This window comes from Peromyscus eremicus, chromosome 7, assembly GCF_949786415.1.
Source record: "Peromyscus eremicus chromosome 7, PerEre_H2_v1, whole genome shotgun sequence".
NCBI lineage: Eukaryota > Metazoa > Chordata > Mammalia > Rodentia > Cricetidae > Peromyscus > Peromyscus eremicus.
This window is the reverse complement of record NC_081422.1, coordinates 70150863-70172164: the sequence shown is the minus strand read 5'-3', so window position 1 is coordinate 70172164 and position 21302 is coordinate 70150863. Positions and strand designations below refer to the sequence as shown.

Below are 21302 nucleotides of genomic sequence, written 5' to 3'. Positions count from 1 at the left end.
TTGCGCCTTTCCTGGAACTCACTTGGTAGTCCAGGCTGGCCTCGAACTCACAGAGATCCGCCTGGCTCTGCCTCCCGAGTGCTGGGATTAAAGGCGTGCGCCACCACCGCCCGGCTGGCTTGTATTATTTTTAAAAAATATTGTCTTAAAGATTATTTATGCATGAAAGATCAGATAGCCTGGAACATTTAACTATTTTAATATTCTTCATATTAGACATCTTTAGAAACAAAAAAAGCACCAAAAGGTAGGATCCAAACCAAAAACTTAAATTCAAAAAAGCTGAAGTATTTGAAAAGAGTTTAATGCTAGTTTGTTTTAGGCTCAAAATGATAAATAATATAATAGTTCTTTAAGGCATAATTACTTATGACCTATAAGAGAAATAAATATGAGCAATTAAAAACTCAATATATAAAGTTCTTCGAGAGAAAAGAAATTGACAGTAAAACAGAAATTAAATTGCATAAATTGTAAAAGAAATAGAAAAGCAGTGGAGTGGAAGAATGAAAAAAAGCAAAGCTTCAGAAAATGCATGTGTGGTAAGAGGAGGAGTGGAAATTAAAAGAAAACAAGCAGGCTGATCATGTTTCATAGATTTCTTGATTTGTTTAGTTAAACATTTCAGGCATATCCCCTGGGAGAACACTTGGATAAGTACACACCACTAACTCAATTTCTCTCCTTTGGGCTACATACCAAGGAAGAAACAATTGGCTCCACCCCCACAAAGCTGATTTCCCAGTCACATTTCTGACCATAAGTGTACAGTAGTCTAGGACTGTAAGAATTATTGGAAAGTCATCTAAATATGTTCTTTTCCTTGGCTCACATCTATAATACTTAAACTTGATGATTTTCAGCAATAATTTCAAATCCATAATTAGAAAAAATTCTACAGTCCAACGTAGTTTAATTGCTTACAAAATTCTAAAATTCAGTATTACAAATGCAAATCTGTGGAAAGTTTTTATTGGAGGCAGAAGAGTTCGAGACTATTCAATAACACTTCAGTGGGAACTATTTTTTTTAGATCAAGATTTGGGGGCACATGAAACATTCACTTGATTAACCTGGTGACATATTAAATTTGTGACTGTCAACCTCGTTCCACATACACAATCTTTGGAGTCAGAACATTGTTCATGATGTCACAAACAGGCTATTGGTGAACCAGGACCACCAGGAAATCTTTGTACATACAGCTAGCTATTACTTCCTTTGAGAGAGACCAAGACAGACCCTGATTGGATTTCAGTGTGGAGTCTATTAAGGAAGGCGATAGTATATTACAGGGAGGAGAAGTAAATGAGTCACATTCTAGGTGCAATGCCCACTGCCTGGTTCTGGGAAAAAGCAAAGGCAGCAAAACTTAAATGAGGATGTCTTCTGATCAATAAACCCTTTAAACCCCATGCTCTCTGAACCTAAGCGTAACATTAGAAGGATGTAGAGCATGAGATAATGAAGAGCCACAGAGGGTATTTAAAACATTTAAAAACTACAAAACAAGCTAACACAAATTGAATAATCATATTCTACCCTCCTATCATGACACATAAAATTTTGAGTGACCTAGGAGTGTAGGTTTGAATGACAGTATTTGAACTATCTGTGATCAAGGGCTGACAAAGCTCTGAAAAAAAAATTGGCTTAGGCCTCTGCCCTTATCTGACTGTACCCAAGTTCTTTCTATACAGTCTACAGAGTCTGTTCCATTTGTCTGAAATGTCCATCCCTATAACTTCTACCACTAATCATATCTTCCTTGTCTTGAGGACTACAGCTCGGTTCCACTCACTGTATTCTTCCCCCACCCCACGGCAGGCTCAGTAACATCACCATGTGATCATTACTTTGGGTCTTACTCATGGCAAGCCATTTCTGCACATGCTTCCTGTCATTGTGTCTCCAGCACCAAAGAACACAGCACTTAGTAGGTCCTCAGTGAACATTTGTGTGTGCAGAATAATTAGGATTTTGTCTGTGGTTCCTAAAATGAGCCCTTCCATAGGTGATACTAGAGCAAATTAGTCTTTGAACAAATATCACAGCATGTTAACAACTTTGCACAATTTTTTCATGACCCTGACTCCATCTGTATCCCCTCTCCTTCCTTGTATTATTAATAGCTAGTTCTTTTGTTTCCCTACCACGTTCAATATACTTTCTCTTTTTAGACATACGTTCAGATAAAAATATGTGTATGTCCCATAACCACAACCAAGCCATAGGTCTGTAGCCCTTTTCATACTGGTTATATTGTAGTAGTCTTACTAGTTTCCACGTGGGTCTTCAATGCCAGCCTGAAAAATCTCCTGAGAGCAGAAATGGTACCTACTTTTTTACCATGCCCCACCCGTGCCTAAATCCAGTCATTTCGTGTATAGAAAATAAATACAGCTCTGTGAGTTAATTTATCAATATTTTGCATTATCCTAAGGAATGTGTTGCCTTGTACATAACTATGAAGCATCAATTAAATAACACAAAAAGCAAAGCCCATTAAAAGCATCCAGGTCAGGACTTACCATCCCCCGTCTCTGCACAGAGCTGTAAACCCAAATTATTCTGTGGGTTAATCACCCAATGGTTGCTGGTCACAGTGATATCGAAGACAAGCCAACCCACATCCAAAGCTTGTGTCTTCCTCGTGTCCAACAGGAAAAGATCTGCATCCCTAAAAAGAAAGGAATGAAAAATAAATGAAAGGTTTGAGTGAAGACCATAATTTCTCCTAAGAAAGTGAAAACATTTCAAAAGCACTTTTAAAGTAACAGGAGTTAAAGGACAAGGAGACAGGGGACTCTAATGATGAACAGTAAGACATTGCTACCTCCCAACCCAAACCTGGAGCCTATTAGGGATATCTGAAAGTAATTTCTATTTTTCTGTTTCTCATTGTCATTTCATGCTAACTTAATGGTCTTAATTTGGTCCCTGGTCATCATCAGGGCTCCCTCCAACCAATCTGTTAGTACCCCTTAAAAACAGAAAAGAAAAATTATTAAAATGAATTGAGACAGAAACAAAAGTAGCTGCTCCAATTTGGATGAATGCAGACTCTCGGAGGAGCCCGGGGAGGGGATGTATCAGCATCTGTTTTAGGGATAATGGTTGTATACTTTACATTTTTAATATAATACTTTTATGGGTAGTGGAGTCCAGAAGGAGTCACTAAGCGTGCCACTTCATGAAGAGGTCAACCTCATGATGGAGAGGCGCAGCCCACTGTGGCATGCTTTCATGTCCTCTGTGAGTCGACCTTCCCTTCCAACAATCATGGCAGTGAACAGAAGTGCGTATGCACTAGTGCAATCTGAACGATACGACAATTAACATTTGTGAATACATCTTGAATCTTGACGGTGCTATTAAGTTACCAACATATGTTTGTTGATTACAGAGAATGGCTTTATCTGTTCCTTCCCGACTACCACTGGACAGCGAGCTAAATGTTGCCTCCTGGCATTTCATCTTTAAGTTGTCATTTTACATTAATGGAATTGGGGCTCAGATTAATCAGTTATAAAACACCAAAACTCCTCCAACCTAAAGTAAAAACAACAACAACAAAAACCACTAATATCATTTTTAAATGGACTTTCCCTACCATTCTGAATCTTTTAAAAAGCATACTGTATAAAGAGAAAAGTAAAGCTATGCCATAAGAAGTTGTATAATGGCACTTCAGAGGCATCTCAAAAATACAGAAAAGAAATTTTGTATAAGTCAGACACAGAAATTAATTTAGAAAAACTGAAAATTGAAATATTTTTAATGAACATGAAGGTGAAACTCTACGTCAATATTTTCAATATTTTAAGCACTGTATATTCATTTCTTCAATTTTACTTGATCTATACTATTCACTCAGTAACCAGAGAAATTAAAATAAGTGACTATGAGAGTCAAATCATCTAGTTACCTAATATTACACTGTAAATCCTCAAAGTTCATAGAAAGGCTGCAGACACTGAGAATCTGTTTGGCAGATTACAGACTTCTGATGAGCAGGAAGTACAGGGCAGGGAAGAGTCACACAGTACCACTTGAGTGTTCAGGACCCATTTTATCCATTTCCCTTAGACAATATCAATCGTTTTCCTTTCCTAACTTGAGAAGGCCATCAAATGTATAGAATAAGTAAAATCTAAGAAAATAGGGACTGCCCTTAGTGTTGAGCTATTTGACTAGCATCTCTGAAGTTGTAATCTTTTTAACTAACTACATTGCTTACTTCTTAAACAGGAGTCACTGTGTCTTGGAAAAGACTCAAGGGCTACACAGCTTTCAAGACAGCTCTCTTTTGAAATATGATATAGTGCCCCAATAATTTCTTCAAAACTGATAACTCCATCCATTGAAGCACTTGAAAAACAATAAAAAGAGATAGCTTTGTGCATATCGTGTATGTGTGAATGTATGTGCATGTTTGTATACACGTGTCTACATAAATGCTTGTGCATGTGTTTGGAGACCTAAATTTGGCCTTCTTCAATCACTCTCCACTTTATTTTCTGAGATGGGGTCTGTTGCTCAGCCAGAGACCCCTGATTCTAAGAAGCCAGTTAGGGTGGTCCAGAGATGATCTTGTTTCTGACCCTCAGTACTGGAATTGTAGCTGGGCATCACTGCACCAGCTTTTTACTTTTATTTTGTTAACATGGGTGTGGGGATCCAAACTTGAGTATTCGAGCTTATGTGTTAAACACTCTGCCAACAGAGACACCTCCCCAGAGTCCTCACAAGGGGTAATTTTAATAGGTTAAATTAACAAAGTTCTGTAGGTAGCCATTTAGGTGATATTTTCTATTATTTAAAACTGTATTACAACATCTTCTCATAAAATAAAAAGTACCATCCAAGGTCAAGTCACAAATCTTTCTAACATGTCCATTATCAGTAATAACTATAGACTTAATGCATATGTTTAGAGGGGAAATCATACCACAGGATGACTTGTGCAAGCTCTAAATGTCTGCATTTCACTGATACAAATTGCAATACACTAATCTGTAAAGTATGGTTTCAAAAATCCATTTAGTCTAGTTTCCCTCTGAAGAGTTATATTCAATTGATTTCATAGGTATCAATGTGTTTTCCTAGTCTTGAACAAAACTATTTTATTCTTATAATTTCTTTTATTTCTCCTTTCTCTCTTAATACAAAAACTTTTATATTGCCTTCATACAATAAAATTCGCTTCAGGATCATTGAGTATATCATCAATGAACACAATGGCAGCTATTCTGTGATTTCATTCATGCAATTCCATTCATGATTGTAACTTAAAATAAACCCTCTCTAAGTCTATACAAAATTAGGTGTGAATTCCTTTGAAGTATAAAATTTCTCTACCATGAACTTTTATCACCAGGAAGAGTAGAAAAGTCTAATCATTTCCTCTGAACAGTCTAAAATAAACCTGTTACTCCATCTCACTGTTTTCATTTGACATTTTTTCCTGAACCTAGGACCTCATGCGTGCTAGTCAAGAGCTCTACCACGGTGCCGGTACTTTGACTGAAAAAGAATAAATTCTTGTTTTAAGGTGGCCACACTTTTAGTTGTTTGCTATAGCAACCTCAAGAAATCAATACACTCACTTACTTGGATGTTTTCACACATGAAATGGAAAGTTCACTAATGTAAAATCCTAAGGAAAGCAGGAAGAAAGAAAGCCTGTCTTTAAGATCCTTGAGCAGTGAGGTTATCAATGGATGATAGAAAAAATAAATGGAGTTTTAGAAATCTAATTGCAATTGGCTGCGAAGTGAATAAGGAAGTGGAAGGATTGGAAAGAGGAACCAGCATGGAATTCGAGGGACTAAGTGGCTACAGAATCAAGTGGGAGTGGCTTTTTATTAAATAATTACATAATATTGCTTATAGGATGCATTTAAATACACCTTCACAAGACAAATCATTTACTTTTTTTTTTTTTTTTTTTTTTGGTTTTTTGAGACAGGGTTTCTCCGTAGCCCAGGCTGGCTTCAAACTCACAGAGCTGCCTCTGCCTCACCAGTGCTGGGATTAAAGGCATGTGCCACCACCGCCCAACTAAGCATTTATCATTTTAACACAAGATAAATTAAGGTGGACAATATTGAATATCCCCTAAAGTCAGCATGTACTTAGTTATCTGTCCATAGCACCACACTTGGAGTTCAAATACAAAATTTCTTTATGAATCAAATCACTTGACAAGAGGTAATGGATAAGATAATATAGTTACTTTTGATAATAAACTAACAATTATAGTAATATTTATACTGCTCTTATTTTTTGTACTCTTTTTTCCTTGCAATAGATGGCATCTCCAATTATATTTTGCTGCATTATTTTATGAAGGATAGTGTGTGGCTTGTGGATAATATATTTTCTTGCTTACTTTTAAGTACAATTGACACATATTTCACATTGGTATTTTCCATCCACTTAAGCAGAGGTATAATATTTTGGGGTCCTCTATTTCTTAGTTAGTTTCCATTACTGTGATAAAACATGGTGACCAAAAGAAACTTGGGGAGGAAAGGATTTATTTCACTACACTATCATATCACCATCCATGATGGAAAGAAGTCAGGGCAGACTGGTGCATGAGTAGGCTTTTTGGACCCCACTACCTATGGTGGGACATCACACACAGCCTTAAGGCAGGGGGAGGGGCTTGGACCTGCCTCTACTAGATGTACCTCCCCATGGGAGGCCTTACCTTATCTTCTTGTAGGAGGGAATGGAGTTGGGTTGGGAGGGGGAGACTGGAGGGGTGGGAGGAGGGAAGTGGGGGTCTTTGATTGGTATGTTAAGATGAATAAAAAAAAAAAACTTAATTAAAAAAAAAAAGAAGTCAGGACAGAAGCTCAAACAGGGCAGAAACCTGGAGGCAGGAGGTGATGCAGAGGCCATGGAGGTGGGGGCTGCTTATAGTCTTGCTCCTTGTAGCTTGCTCAGCCTGCTTTCTTACAGCACCCACCAGCCCAGGGGAGGCAACACTCACAGTGAACTGATCCCTTTCACATCAATCATCAACCAAGAAAGTGTGCCACACAGGCTTGGTCAAAAGCCAATCTGATAGGAACATTTTTTCAGTTTAGGTTTCCTCTTCCAAAATGGCTCTCGCTTGTGGCAAGTTGATATGAAACTAGCCAGCACAGTCTGAAATGACACACTGTAAGTATACTTTCCCAAAGCCAGGCACAATAACTCTCAAGGGAAATCATGCAAATGCCTTTAGGAAATTCATTTAAAATCTATACTTAAAATTTTGGATCTGTGAATTAATTCATTTCTCTAAACTTTAGGAAGATTTGTTGATACATTTCTCATAATGGATTTTAACCCCTAAATCAAATTAGGATAACAATATTAATTTGAAATATCACAAAGAAGTAAAACTATCTATATAATCAATAATAATGGATAATGTAAGAAATTTTCCTGATTGCCAAACATTACGTAGATATACAGATCTCAATCTTTCTCTATATATATGTATAATAATTAACTAAGATATATTATAAAATTAGTAAATTTACTATATAATTTAATATATTATCCAATAATATATTATTAATATATAAACAGATATATTATATGGGATATATATATCAGTTGATTTACTTCTTGTTGGGACAGAAACCCTCTGAGGGAGAAAGCATTCCTTTGGTTTACAATTTAAGGAGACACAGTCAATTACGGCAGTGTAGGGAAGACGTGGCTGCAGGAACATGCTCTGGTTAGTCACATTCAATCCACAATAGTGAAGCAAAGCGCAGACAGGAAGTGAGGCTATTTGAGCCTTGAGGCCCGCCCCCATTCCTCCACTTAATTCAGCAGCATGCCCCCTCCTACCTTCATTTCCTACCAAAACAACCTTACCAGTTGAAGGAGAAGAGTTCAAACACATGCTCAGCCTAGAAGGGACATATGGGATAACTCATCCCTAACAGGCTTGAGGGCTAGCCGGCCTAAACAAGTGAAAAAGATACTTTCTGAGAGCCAGCCAGGGTCTACCTAAGGGCCTTAGCAACAGCAGCTAAAACATGATCTGGAGATGACCTGGACCAATGAGAGGCAGCCATATCACACCAGCAGATACATATTCATCAGACCTCCCCCCAGGGAGGGGTGGAGGGTATATAAGGCTTGCCTTTAACTGAATAAACTGAGCTTGTTGTTTCGACATTCTCCTGGAGTCTGTGTGCCATTGACTCTGTGCCTACTTGACCCCCACCCCCAAAGGGAACAACAGCAAGGACCCTGCTACAGGGACATGTTATAGTAAAACAAAGTGTGGTCAAGGGAAGCTTGGAGACACTGCCAGAACATTTGCGATTCTACTTCATCTCTACAGTGTACTGTGATGTCTCCATATTTCCCAAGCTTTTTAGAACTGAAACTATTTTATCTTCTTTCACAACATATTTCCTTGAATAACTTATCAAGCCTAGAAAAATCATAACTCACTTACACTTCCATATCACAGTCCATGACGCAAGGAGATCAGGTCAGGGACTCAACTGGCAACATAATCAATTACCAAACAAAAAACGTGATGTCTCTTCACATAAACATCACCACCACGGAATTGAGGAAGTAATCAACGGTTCTAGTATTGAGCACATTAACAAAATATGTCACAATAATAAATGATAATTTCTGATTTTTTTTTTGTCTTAAAGTTAAAAGTTTGCCCAGTCCCAATGGGTACATCTACAAAACACTCCTACACCTAAGACTCAGGGAACACTGCAGAAGAGGGAACTGAAAGACTGTAAAAGATAGAGGAGCAGGGAGTTTGCTGTGAGATGGTGTCTCCTAGTAACACCAGAAACTATACCCATAAAGTCTCACCATGCCTAAACATGAGCTATACAAGGATGACACCAATGGACATGCCAGTATGGATGGGGGAAAGCCATGGAGATGCCAGTGTGGATGGGGGAAAGCCATGGAGATGCCAGTGTGAATGGGGGAAAGCCACGGAGATGCCAGTGTGGATGGGGGACAGTCACGGACATGCCCAGCAGTGTGGATGGGGGAAAGCCATGGAGATGCCAGTGTGGATGGGGGAAAGCCACAAACATGTCAATGTGGATGGGGGAAAGCCACGGACATGCCAGTGCGGATGGGGGAAAGCCCCCAAGGCCTCATCACTACACAATGAACAGACAATAAAGAAATGCAGAGGATGGGAGAAATAGTTTTTCCTGGGAAGAGCACACCAGTTGGTTATTCGATACGAAATAGCCCTGAAAACATACATACAAGAACATTATATAAACTAATAGGTTATATTTGGGAATATAAATATATTATACATACATATATATCATATAAACATATATGCATGTAACAACAGTGAAAAAAGAGGCCATTAATTTGAAAGATAGCAAGGAGTGGTATATGGGAGGGCTTGAAGGGAGAAGAAGGAAGGGGAAAATAATATAACTATATTATAATCTCAAAATAAAAGAAAAATATGGGGAAAAGGTTAAAGCTTGGATTGTTTACTGATTGATGTTTTCAGATGACCCTAATTTCATACAAAACAAACATGGACTTTTAAAATTCTGAAAATCATGAGTATCATTGTTACAGAATATCTGATTCTATGATATGTTTCAAATGTTTAAATAAAAAATTGGTCAAGCAACCAGGCATGGTAGCACATGCCTTTAATCCCAGTACTCAGGAGGCAGAGACAGGAAGATCTCTGTGAGTGTGAGGCCAGCCTCATCTACATAATGAATTTCAGGCCAGCCAAGGCCACATAGGCCCTGTCTTTAAAAAAGATAAGAGTAATATTAACTGAAATTAATGTAAATCATTATTGAAATAATGTTAAGTTGTATTTCTATTAAGAAAATCATTATTTTTATATTGTAGGGTTTTAGATTATCAATAATTTTTTTTTCTTTTTTGGTTTTTCAAGACAGGGTCTCTCTGTGTAGTTTTGGTGCCTGTCCTGGATCTCGCTCTGTAGACCAGGCTGGCCTCAAATTCACAGAGATCTGCCTGGCTCTGCCTCCTGAGTGCTGGGATTAAAGACATGCACCACTGCCACCTGGTTCAATAAATGTTTAATATTTAGTAAATTCTCAAATATCATTATACCCTATTTTACCCTGCAAAAGAATCTCTAATTGTTTATGTGCTACCCAGTAAATATACAGAAGTTCCTCCAAGTCAATAAGAAAAAAAGGAGATAAAATCATTTCACAGACAATCCAATCATTTTTCAACCCCCAAAAAATGAACACTGTGCCCAGGGTGACTTCTCTAGAGCTCAGGAAAATGTGGTGTGTCTTATGATCCACCCGAGAAACCTTCAGGGAAAAATCAAGAGATTTGCTGTTTTCTGAACCACATCATTTCCACATTCATGTTTATAGTTTAAATCTTCCATTGGAGCAGAACTTCCTAACCTTGGAAATATGAACATTTGGGATCAGATCATTATTTGTTGGTTAAGAGAGATGCCCTGGGTCTTCTAGAAGGTTTAGCAGGGTCCTCTATGCAAATTCAGCATACCCACACATTCAATGTGTACACACAGCTCCCACACCATCCCTGCTATTGAGACAACCAAAATTACCCTCAGACATTGACAAATGGTCCCTAGGGAGCCATGTGGCCCTGGCTGAGAACCGCTGATATAATAAAGCTTGATCCCTGTATACTAAGAAGTGTAAGCTGTGCTTGAGGGCTGTCTGTCCTGGGCGGAGTCAGCACAGCCTCCTCTGAGGGTCCTGCTCTGCTCTCCTCAAGGGACCAGGAAATCTTCCAGTGTAGAAACTGTCAACATACATATATTTGGAAGAATGTCCACAGAAGAATTCCAAATCTTAAAGAAGCAAGAAGGGGGAGAGAGGGTGCAAACGGGAAGCTGACTGTGAACTAGGATGAAGACAGCTGAACTAAACACACCAAGGAGAGGAGGAAGCTAATGATGGAGAGCGGTCAAGCCTAAAACCTTTACAAGGGATGACAGAAATTTATGTCCATAGTAGTCATTAGGAAAAAATGTTGACTCCTAAAAAGCTCATTTTCTTTGGGAGTGGGAGAGAAAGGGGGAGGGGAGGGTGTGTGTGTGTGTGTGTGTGTGTGTGTGTGTGTGTGTGTGTGATTTCTAATTCAAATGTAGCACTTCGGTACAGCACCAGACACAGTAAGTGGCCATTAAATGAATCACTACCTATTTTGCTGTTGATCATATCATTTGTATATTATTTAATTAATTAGATAGTTAGGCCTCTTAACGTTTCAATGTATAATATTTTAAAGTTAAAATCCACCCCTTCATCAGTCTATAAAAAGTTCCTATCCATCCTGAAAGGTAAGCCCCTAGAGCCCTCCCCTGAGACCCCTTACCCACCCACATGAAGAATTCATTTCCTTTCATTCATGTTTCCACATCACTTAGTGCATACTTACATCATAGTTCTTAGCACATTGTATTATTGTTATTAAAGTCGGTGTGAGGCAGGCTCTCCACATCCCGTGTCCCCCAGGCTATGAGCTTTTGAGATCTTATTTACTCTGCCTTAGGTCCTCTGTGCCTGCTCAACAAAAGCATGCGTGTGGCGCTCAGCTGCATGATCTGGAAAATTTAATAGTGTGGAAACCTCATTTCTCAATAATGTCAATATATGAGGTGTGACTGAAGAGCAGTGCATTCTATATGGAATTTGGAGCTGTTGGTTTTATATAAAACGATTAAAATAAATGAAATGATAGAAAAATGTGTTACCTCTTGAGCAGGAAAAATAAAGACTTGGATACCTATCAGAACACGTCTTCAAATTGCACACATTTAAATATGTATAAGCATAAATCATGGATGTAAGAGATGGTAGGAATGAAATATATAATGTAAAGAGTTGTAAGTTACATAGAACAAACAAGTGGGGATGCAGATGATATAACGGCTCTGTCCACTTTTGTAATCACACTGATGGAGGATTCACAGACTAGCTGGTTAATAGATCAGCTGGGATCTCGAATGTGAAACATACTCAAAATATCAGTCTGAATGATAGCGAGGATTCACACACACACACACACACACACACACACACACACACACACACACACAAGCAGTACCTAGGGACAGTGAACTCCCATATAAGATAATGCATACATACCATTAGAGACACTGAACTAAAAAGTGCAGACCATGAGGATTTCAATTACTTCTGGGTTTTACTGAAAATTCTACGTTAAAAAAGTTACAAGTTTGGGCCAGGCAGTGGTGGCGCATGCCTTTAATCCCAGCACTCGGGAGGCAGATCATTCAAGGCCAGCCTGGTCTACACTACAGAGCAAGATCTAGGACAGGAACCAAAACTACACAGAGAAACCCTGTCTCTAAAAACAAAACAAAAAAAAACAAAGTTACAAGTTTGATGATGAAAGCTTCGAGGGATGACATATATTTTGAAAACATGAGATATTATTTTCTTTTCCTACCTCCATTTTAGTTCTTTAAGGAACAGCATGTGTGTGTGTGTGTGTGTGTGTGTGTGTGTGTGTGTGTGTGTGGAACAAGAGTTAATTATTTCAAAGATTTATTTGAATTTTAAAATTACTCTTGTATTGCAATTCTTTCTGTTTTAACTGTGATCATATGATGTGGAAATGAGGAATTTTTAACTTGGTTCTTCTCTCACAGAATTAAAGTCAAATTAGTATGAAAAATTCAATAGAATAAATAAAGAGAATTAACTCTTAGTTCTCACTAGGGAAAAATTCCTTCCACAGCTTGAGAAATACAAGAGAGACTTATTTTTAAATCCTCATATTTTGGTGTTGGTCCTTCTAACTGAGGAGGGGTTGGGAATTCTACTTAACATATATATAACACAAAGTTGTTTCTCTCTATCCTTCTCTCTCTATGTGTGTGTGTGTGTGTGCAAAAATATCCTGAGCAAAACGAACAGTTGACTCGTACTGGTCAGCTTTCCATTATTACAATGAAATAATTAAAATAATAAATGTATAAATAGAAAAGAGTTGTTTGGACTTGTAATTTTATCAATTCCAGTCAGCCCTGATCAAATGGCTCAATAAATACCTTTGGAACCTTGTCTGAAGGAATACAGCATGTAAGATCCTGCAGCTGAACCAGCTGCTCATCAGTCATGAGTAAATGTATGAACAAACACAGTGTAAAGGTCCCACATTCCTCTTCAAGGCAATCCCCCAATTGAAAGAGGATCTCTAGTAAAGCTCCCATGACCTCTTAAAGACCTAGAGCACCCCTCAACAGTTCCATGCTGAAGATCACACTTTTAACATATGGGTCTTTGAGGGACATTCAACCTCAAAACTGTAGCAGGACCCGAATAAAAGTTGTCTTTTTATTTTTGTCAATTAAAAAAATCTATATTTAGAGTCAATCAAAATATTACCAATGAGTAATACCAGGTAAATCAAGGATTCCTTTGAAAAAGACTTGAGATATTAAATAACCAAGTACAACTTAATATCCATTAAAATCCACATGGCTCCCCACCATAAATGATAGCAATGTCACAATATTAATTCAGATCAAACAAGTTAATAGTGCTGAGGATGAAAACAAACACAATACTCTTCCTTCCATTGTAGAAAAAATAGTTATAAGTAAGATAAGATTATCTAGTTGTAGAAATATTAAGTAATATTCAAAATACTATTTTCAAATTTCACTTGGCTCTAAAAGATACTACCATTACTTAATACAAAACAGATGTTTTCTAGGACTCATTACATGTGTAGGCCCTGTGCCTTAATTTTGTAAGTAGAACCACTGGCTGGACATTATGAGCCACACCTGAAATTTCCATCACTTGATAGGCAGAGACAGATCTGTAAGTTCTAAGCTAGGCTGAACTATATACAAGAGATTATCTCAAAAAGCACAAAAAAAATCATTGAGCAAAATTAGCATTATAGTAAGATTTTTAAAAAAAATATATTCACCCATGGCCAACAACTACTAATGTTAAGAAAATGACATGGGCCGGGCGGTGGTGGCACACGCCTTTAATCCCAGCACTCGGGAGGCAGAGCCAGGCTGATCTCTGTGAGTTCAAGGCCAGCCTGGGCTACCAAGTGAGTTCCAGGAGAGGCGCAAAGCTACACAGAGAAACCCTGTCTCGAAAAACAAAACAAAACAAAAAAAAAAAAAAAAAAAAAAAAAAGAAAATGACATGGATCTTTCTGATTTTCTTATTAGTACTCTTAAAAAAATAGCAGTGCATATAGAGTAATATTTATTAAAATGACCCTTTTTAATTAGTGTTCCATGGAATATTAATAAGTGCTACACATCCAAAATTCAATTAACAAATAATTTGAAGAAGACCAGCTAAAAGAAAATTAATAGCTTTTGTAACCATGAGCCTGACTAAGACTTTCTGTTTTGCATTATGAGCCTTCTCCAGGTTGTCTAAGGGAGGTATTTGACCTCAGCCTTTTATCTTCACTCAGTATTGTGAGAGACCAATGGAATGTTCTTTGGGAAACTATTACAGTGGAATAACAAGATACATCTAAAAACTATATTAGAGAACTATAAAGAGATATCAAGGTAAAAAGGAACATGACACTGACCCTTAAGTATTTGCCTCACCAAAGGACATAGTGGTTCACCATAAGAAAGGTTTGATCTCATGAGTGGAAGCTACTGGCAGAGAAAGAGCATCTTGCTATAACATGTCAATTGTCCAACAAAGATAACTAATCATTGATGAAAGGTATTATCCACATGATTTCTGTGTTAGATTAAAGATCAGAAGTTCATACTTGATGGTTCATTTACATTCAGTTATCAGTGACATTTTCATATATTTAATGCTTTGGTCTATCATCTGTTTTCATACAGTTCTCAAATATCTTTCATCAGGATATATACTGGTTGTTTGTCAAATGCTAATATAAGTAGAACTATCTTTATTCAAAATACACATAACTAATTATATAATAACCCACCTTTTACCCAGCAAACTAGTCCTTCTCTGAGTACAAGAATACAATATTATTTAAATAATTTATATGAAACTTTTATGTAGATAGAATAAAATACAAATTTTCTGGACTGGAAGGCAAATTTACAAAATGAGACAAAAGCCCAAGAAAGAAAGACTATATAGAGATACTGTTTTGGTACACAGATTGGTCAATAGTAGAAAAATATGTAAACTGTTGGAGGAATTTTTAATATTTTTTATATTTTAGACATATTTTCAAATTTCATTTATGTATATGTGTCTATCTGTGTATTTGTATGCACATGTGTATCAGGTGCCAAAGGAGGTCAGAAGACAGGTTCGGATTCCCCGGAGCTGGAGTTAAAGGTGGTTGTGGACCACCTGATATGGGTGCTGGGAGGCAAATGTTAGTCCTCTACAAGATTGAGAACTCTTAACTGCTGAGCCACCTCAGCAGCTCCTGAGTCTTACTTTTCAATGGACCTCTACCTGGCTCAGAATCTCCCTTCACCCAAGAAAAGCATACTGTGAATCATACAGTTTGTCAATGGCTTCTAAAGTAAAAGTCAGTCTTTGTTTGCTAGGATAAATTATAATTAATATGACGTTGATACCTATTTGTGTATTCCTTGATGATCTGATAGATGCTAATCTTAATTGTTTCATTTTCAAATCGATGGTGGCTTTTGTCCTTATAGATCCGGAATTCAGCCGCTGTCACTGCTTCTCCGTGTGGAATCTGGGTCAGATCAAACCGAAATTCCTTGTAATGCCTTCTCTGATGAGAAAAGTCCTTGTCTCTTTCAACTGAAAAAAAAATTAAAGGAATGAAGAAAGGAAAATGTTAGCCCTTCATAAAATATGGAAATTCATGATAAATTCTCTGCCTTTCAAAGTGAAAACAAACAGGACAGTATAAAACTGTGAAAACACTGAAACCACAGACTCATAGGTGTTCCCAGCTAAAGGAAATTCCACAGACCAATAGCCTTTTAGCTCAAATGCAATATAACTGTCTGGTTTTATACCAATTCCTGGATCCTAAATGGAAAGACTGTCCAAAAATGTTTTTAAAAATGAAGGTCGTAAAGTGATTGCCAATATGCATCAAGCACTGGAACATAGGTTTCATACAGGAATTTAAAAGATGTTACAGAAGCCTGCGGAGTTCCAAGTGAAGTCAGTGGTGACGTTTCATTCAGCCACAGAGGAAAGAAGGGAGGAGGAGGAAGCGTCCGTAACACGGGACCTTATTGGTGGCAGTTTCGTAGACGAATAAATAAAGCAAGTTCTTTTTCTGATTTCAACCAAATTTATTTTTAGCTGATCCATAAAAACAGCACTCACATTCATCATGTGATGCCTCGATGGTGTAATTGTGATGTATGCACTGTCTAATGTTTCAAGTTAAATACATATCCTCTAATGGTGATCCTTCCTTCACAGAAAAAAAAAATCCAAAATCCTTCTCGCATCTTTGTGAAGCAGCCAGTAAGCAACATTGCTTCTGTGGGACAGGATACCAAAGCAGCTCCCTCCACCTGACTGCAATGGATACCAAAAGAAGGATCACGTCTGAGCTGAGTTCCCCAGGTGCAGGATGGTTATTTATTCATTTACTTCTGTGAATTAAATACTTTCCTATACCTTGAGGCTTTTTCATGAATGATTGTTCTAGCAAAGTGTAACATCTAAAGACCCCTGTCTCATCTCACTCAGGCTGAAGAGGAGACGAGCTCCCTTCTTTAGCTATCTTTCTGACAAATGAAATAAAAGATAGAGATCTCCCAAGGATAGTAAAAAATGCTGAGGGATTTAGAACACAAATACATTGTAACCTGATATGACTTAGTGTACTGTCTGGCAGTCTCCTAGTGGCTATCACAGCTTTCCTAATGAGTTAGCTACAAAAAAAAAAAAAAAAAAAAGGATTAATTTAGGGACATTCACTATTATTTTATGGACTTAAATTTTTCTGTTTATTGATTTTTCAAAATTTTAATTAGAATAATATGGGATCATGTTGTAAAAACAAAACAAAGAACTGCTATAATATACAATATTTCAGGCATTTCATAATTACTGTCAACAGTAATTTAAATTTTTCCCAATGACTTGTGTCACTGATAAAATTTTAGTACAAAAATATAAAAAAAATACATATAAGTGCCAGATTTATAAATTTTAAAAATTGTGTTAGCAGTAGAGCTGATGCTGTTGCCGGGGGGGGGGGGGGGGGGGGGGGGGGTAGGTGAGCCGGCCCTGAGAACATGAGCATGGGAGAGCTGGCCCAGCCCCTCATCTGCCATGCGGGACCATAGGCAAGGGAGAGATGCCTTCATCAACCCCACCTTCCCCTCACTGCCTATGGCAGGTGGGAGAGCTGGCCCTGAGGTCATGAGAGCTGGAGAGCTGATCCTGAGGTCATGAGAGCTGGAGAACTGGCCCTGCCCGTCAGGCTGCAGCACTCAGGAGAGCAGGCCCTGCACCTCACCTGGAGAGCACAGTAGAGCTGACCCTGTTGGCAGGGGCATGGGTGAGCTGGCCCAGAGGGTTTGAGAGCCGGAGAATGGTCCTGCCCCACCCTCCTCTGCCATATGATGGTGTGAACGATGGAAAGATGCCCTCCTCATCCCTCACCCCTTACTCGGGAGAGTGGACCCTGCACACACCTGGGCACCATAGTAGAGCTGGCCCTGGTGGTTTGGGTGAGCAGGTGAGCCCTGACTGAGGGCATCAGAGCAGAGGAACTATTCCCACCCCCTGCTGCCTGCTGCATTCAATGAGCTAGCCAGGGCAGTGCTGGAGAACTCGCCCTGGTGGTGATGATGAGGGAAAGTTGGTGGACTGACCAACTCAGCTATCACCCAGGACCAGAACCATGAGTTGGCCCACCCCAATGTCTACCCCATCTATGAACTGCTGGAGCACATGAAGGGGCGGGTCCTGCAGATCCAAAGCTATGGGCTCTCCACGACGCAGGACAGCAACAGGATATCCAAGAAGTGTCCCATTGTCAATATTGTAGCAGAAGCCAGAGGCCTTGAACCAGACCAATGACTCATTGCAATGAACACTTTTAAGTCAAGATGTATGGACTAAAGTGTTTACTGTGTGACTCACTGTGTCACACTACAGCTTCTACAGTGAGATTTTTTTTCTTTTATATTTTGTTTTATTGCATTTTGTGGGGGAGATTGCAAGGGCAGAGGGCAGATATAAAGGGGAGATGGTAAGGTAATACCTTGACAATAGTTAATAGCATTTATATGGAACAAATTAATATATTCTGCTGTGTGAAACCTATAACATAGAGCTGCCTTTCTCATTTTGAACATGGGGAAACAAAGAGTAATGTGAAACAAGTTTTGTCCAGGGTTGCCAACGACAGACCTGCTGATTCCACTTACACGCTATGATCTCTCCTATCTTATTAGTACAGGAATAAAAATCTTGAATTAACAACTCTAATGTCTAAAGAGTTCTATAAAATGAAGATTGGTTTCAGCCTCATTTGATGACTAAACTGGAAGTCAACTGGTATAATGTGACTTAAATTCTCTATCTGTCCTGGTTTATCTAAATATGTATTGCTTTGCTGTAGAAGGTCTGTATTTATCTGAGTAACTCCCTCCTAGATCATATGTAAGTAGTTCCATACATGGTGATATGTACTCACTGGACATTGGACAGAGATCCTTGAGTCTGGATTGTTTTTGGTGTGATTGAGCCTGGAGGGTCACTCCCCACAGAGCACATCAGGCTGTCATACAAATACATTTTCTCCATTCTGTGAGGCAACATCAGGCATTCTAAAGTATAGCAACCATTAATCACGTTTTCCTTAACAATGATTTTGTGATTGAAATTGAAGTCAAAACTCATACCATAGTCCTGGACATAAGAGCTGAGATGTGAGCTTTGTAGAATCCAATCTAAAGTATGTATTTCTAAAATGTAGATAATTTGTATTCATGTTATATGTGTCATCTACTGTTCTGGAGGCTAGGCTGTGTAACCCTCAAGAAGACAAACGTTCAGAGTTTAATGAAATTTGTTTTAGGTATACCACACAGAATAAAATTGTATTGTAAATGTGTCTAGTGATTCACAGTCTTATATTCTCTGATGAGAACAGCAATAGAAATTTCATGGGACGTTGAAGATAATGATGGGAAAAGACTTATTTATATGGACTTCAGCTCCAAATGATGTCCAAAAATATCCAACAAGATAATTTGGGTTTCTACAAAGATAATTCTAGAAGGTGGCAAATATTAATATCTCTAAATTAAAAATAAGAAATTAGATAATGACAACTAGGTGGTAACAGATATCTGACTTTGAGACATCATTATAAACCTTACATAAATGTTCAAGATGCCCAACACTACACTTGTATCATAATTATATTTTGAAACGTAACTGCTTTCAATTTTGAAATGTTTGTAACTATCCAGCTGGATTGCTCTGTACCTCTAACTTCTTCATGAGATCCTCTTGAAAAATAAAAATCTCAATGTAGTTTTTTTAAAAAAAACAGAAATATACATACAATTAATATTCCTTAAATATAATCTTCTTCAAGGCAAAGTCTTCCCTCTTTCATGTTGTGACAACTTGGTAAATATTAAACATTGTTAATGGTTACAATACATTATAAACCACTGTGTTAAATGGCTTGGGAAAATTAAAAGATAAAAAGTAAAAAAAAAAAAAAGCAAAAAGCAGAAATTTTTATTCTGTTGTCAGCTTTTATAGCCATATTATCCTAGATGTTTTCCTTTTACTTACTCCTTAACGTGTTTGTTGAATCAACTAAATGCAAGTGGTTTCATCACCCTTTTTTCTATCATTTTTAATAAAGTCTGTTGCACTGGATCAAAACCTTCAAATCACTATGAAATCCATAATTCTATTTTGTTGAGGAAAAAGAGTTCTTTCATTTTATAATCCCCTCCAAAGCTCAGGAAATATTAAAGAAGGTGTGGAAAGAATGTAAGATCACAACCAAGATGGGGGGAGCTAAAATACTGACTTCTGGGGCATGTACTTTTGTTGGTGGTGGTTTTCACAATTGAACTCACAGAAGTTAAGTTTATGGGACCCTTCCACATCCTGTCATGGAGTCTAGAGGGTTCATGGTACCCTACTACTCCCTGAGGATTTATACATCAAATGATGATTGATGAGAGAAGAAACATTTTCTTCACTGGTGTAACTACTGGTGAAACACCCAGGATCGTGTAAACTCTTACCCATGTTCCTATGAGCAGCCCCAATATCCTAATGAAAGTCACTGAGTCATTGGGGGTGGGGGAAGACATGAAAGAAGGCTGGAGAGATGGCAAAGTGGTTTAGAGTGTTTGGGTGGTTTTGTGGAGTTCATTTCCTACAACCATGTTGGATGGCTCACAATTGCCTATAAGTTCAGCAACAGGGCATCCAGCCACCTCTTCTGGCCTCTGCAGACACTACTCCCACGCACAAACTCTCACACAGACACATACACACACATAAGTAAACATAAAATAAAGCTTTTATAAAAAGACAGAAAAGTAGAAGGAGAGATGTGAATGTCAGGAGGAGGACTGAGATCAGTCAAAGTTGGAGGAGGACTCAGGAAGGGGATGGGTAAATATGACTGATCACAATACACCATGTACATGTATGAAAATGCCAGACTGAAATCCATTACTATGTATAATTAATGTATGTTAATAAAAACACAAAAGATTCTCTTAATGACTATATACATAAAACAAAACCATCAACAGAAGGGACTTAGCTCGTTGAAATCAAACTCAGATTTATCCAAGGGAATTGGAGAACACAGAATACAACTCTGTGCTCTAGTGGAGACCATTTCACTCCCCAAACGTATACACATTATTTCTTTTGTATGAAGCAAGAATGAAGCTGCAGGGAAAAATATAACTACGTTTAAAGTACATTGTCCCAGTGTATTGCATTGTCCCAGTCTATTGAACTATAACTACATTTAAAGCACATTGTATCAGTCAGCTTCCCTAAGATATTCCCTATGATATATTGAAATATAACTACATTTAAAGCACATTGTATCAGTCAGCTTCCCTATAATATTCCCTATGATATATTGAAATATAACTACATTTAAAGCACATTGTATCAGTCAGCTTCCCCATTTCTAGAGCCTTTAGAAATGTTAGTATCTAATGACATATATCAAAAGCTCAGCAGGGAGCATTTGTCTAATAATCACATATTGACTCTACTTTGTAACACATTCTTCTGTGGCTGCTTATATTACAGGAATGTTTCAAATTTAAAAAACTCATA

General features: G+C 37.9%; 1 protein-coding gene across 2 annotated transcripts in view; it reads right to left on the bottom strand.

Moving 5' to 3' along the window:
- Bmp5 (bone morphogenetic protein 5) overlaps positions 1–21302 on the bottom strand; it is a 121879-nt gene that overhangs the window by 55544 nt on the left and 45033 nt on the right. For both annotated transcript variants that reach the window (XM_059267015.1, XM_059267016.1), the window contains exons 2-3: positions 15596–15788; positions 2532–2680 (exon numbers count right to left, since the gene is read on the bottom strand). In XM_059267015.1, the coding sequence (XP_059122998.1) occupies positions 2532–2680; positions 15596–15788 (342 nt within the window). The remainder of the gene's footprint in view (positions 1–2531; positions 2681–15595; positions 15789–21302) is intronic.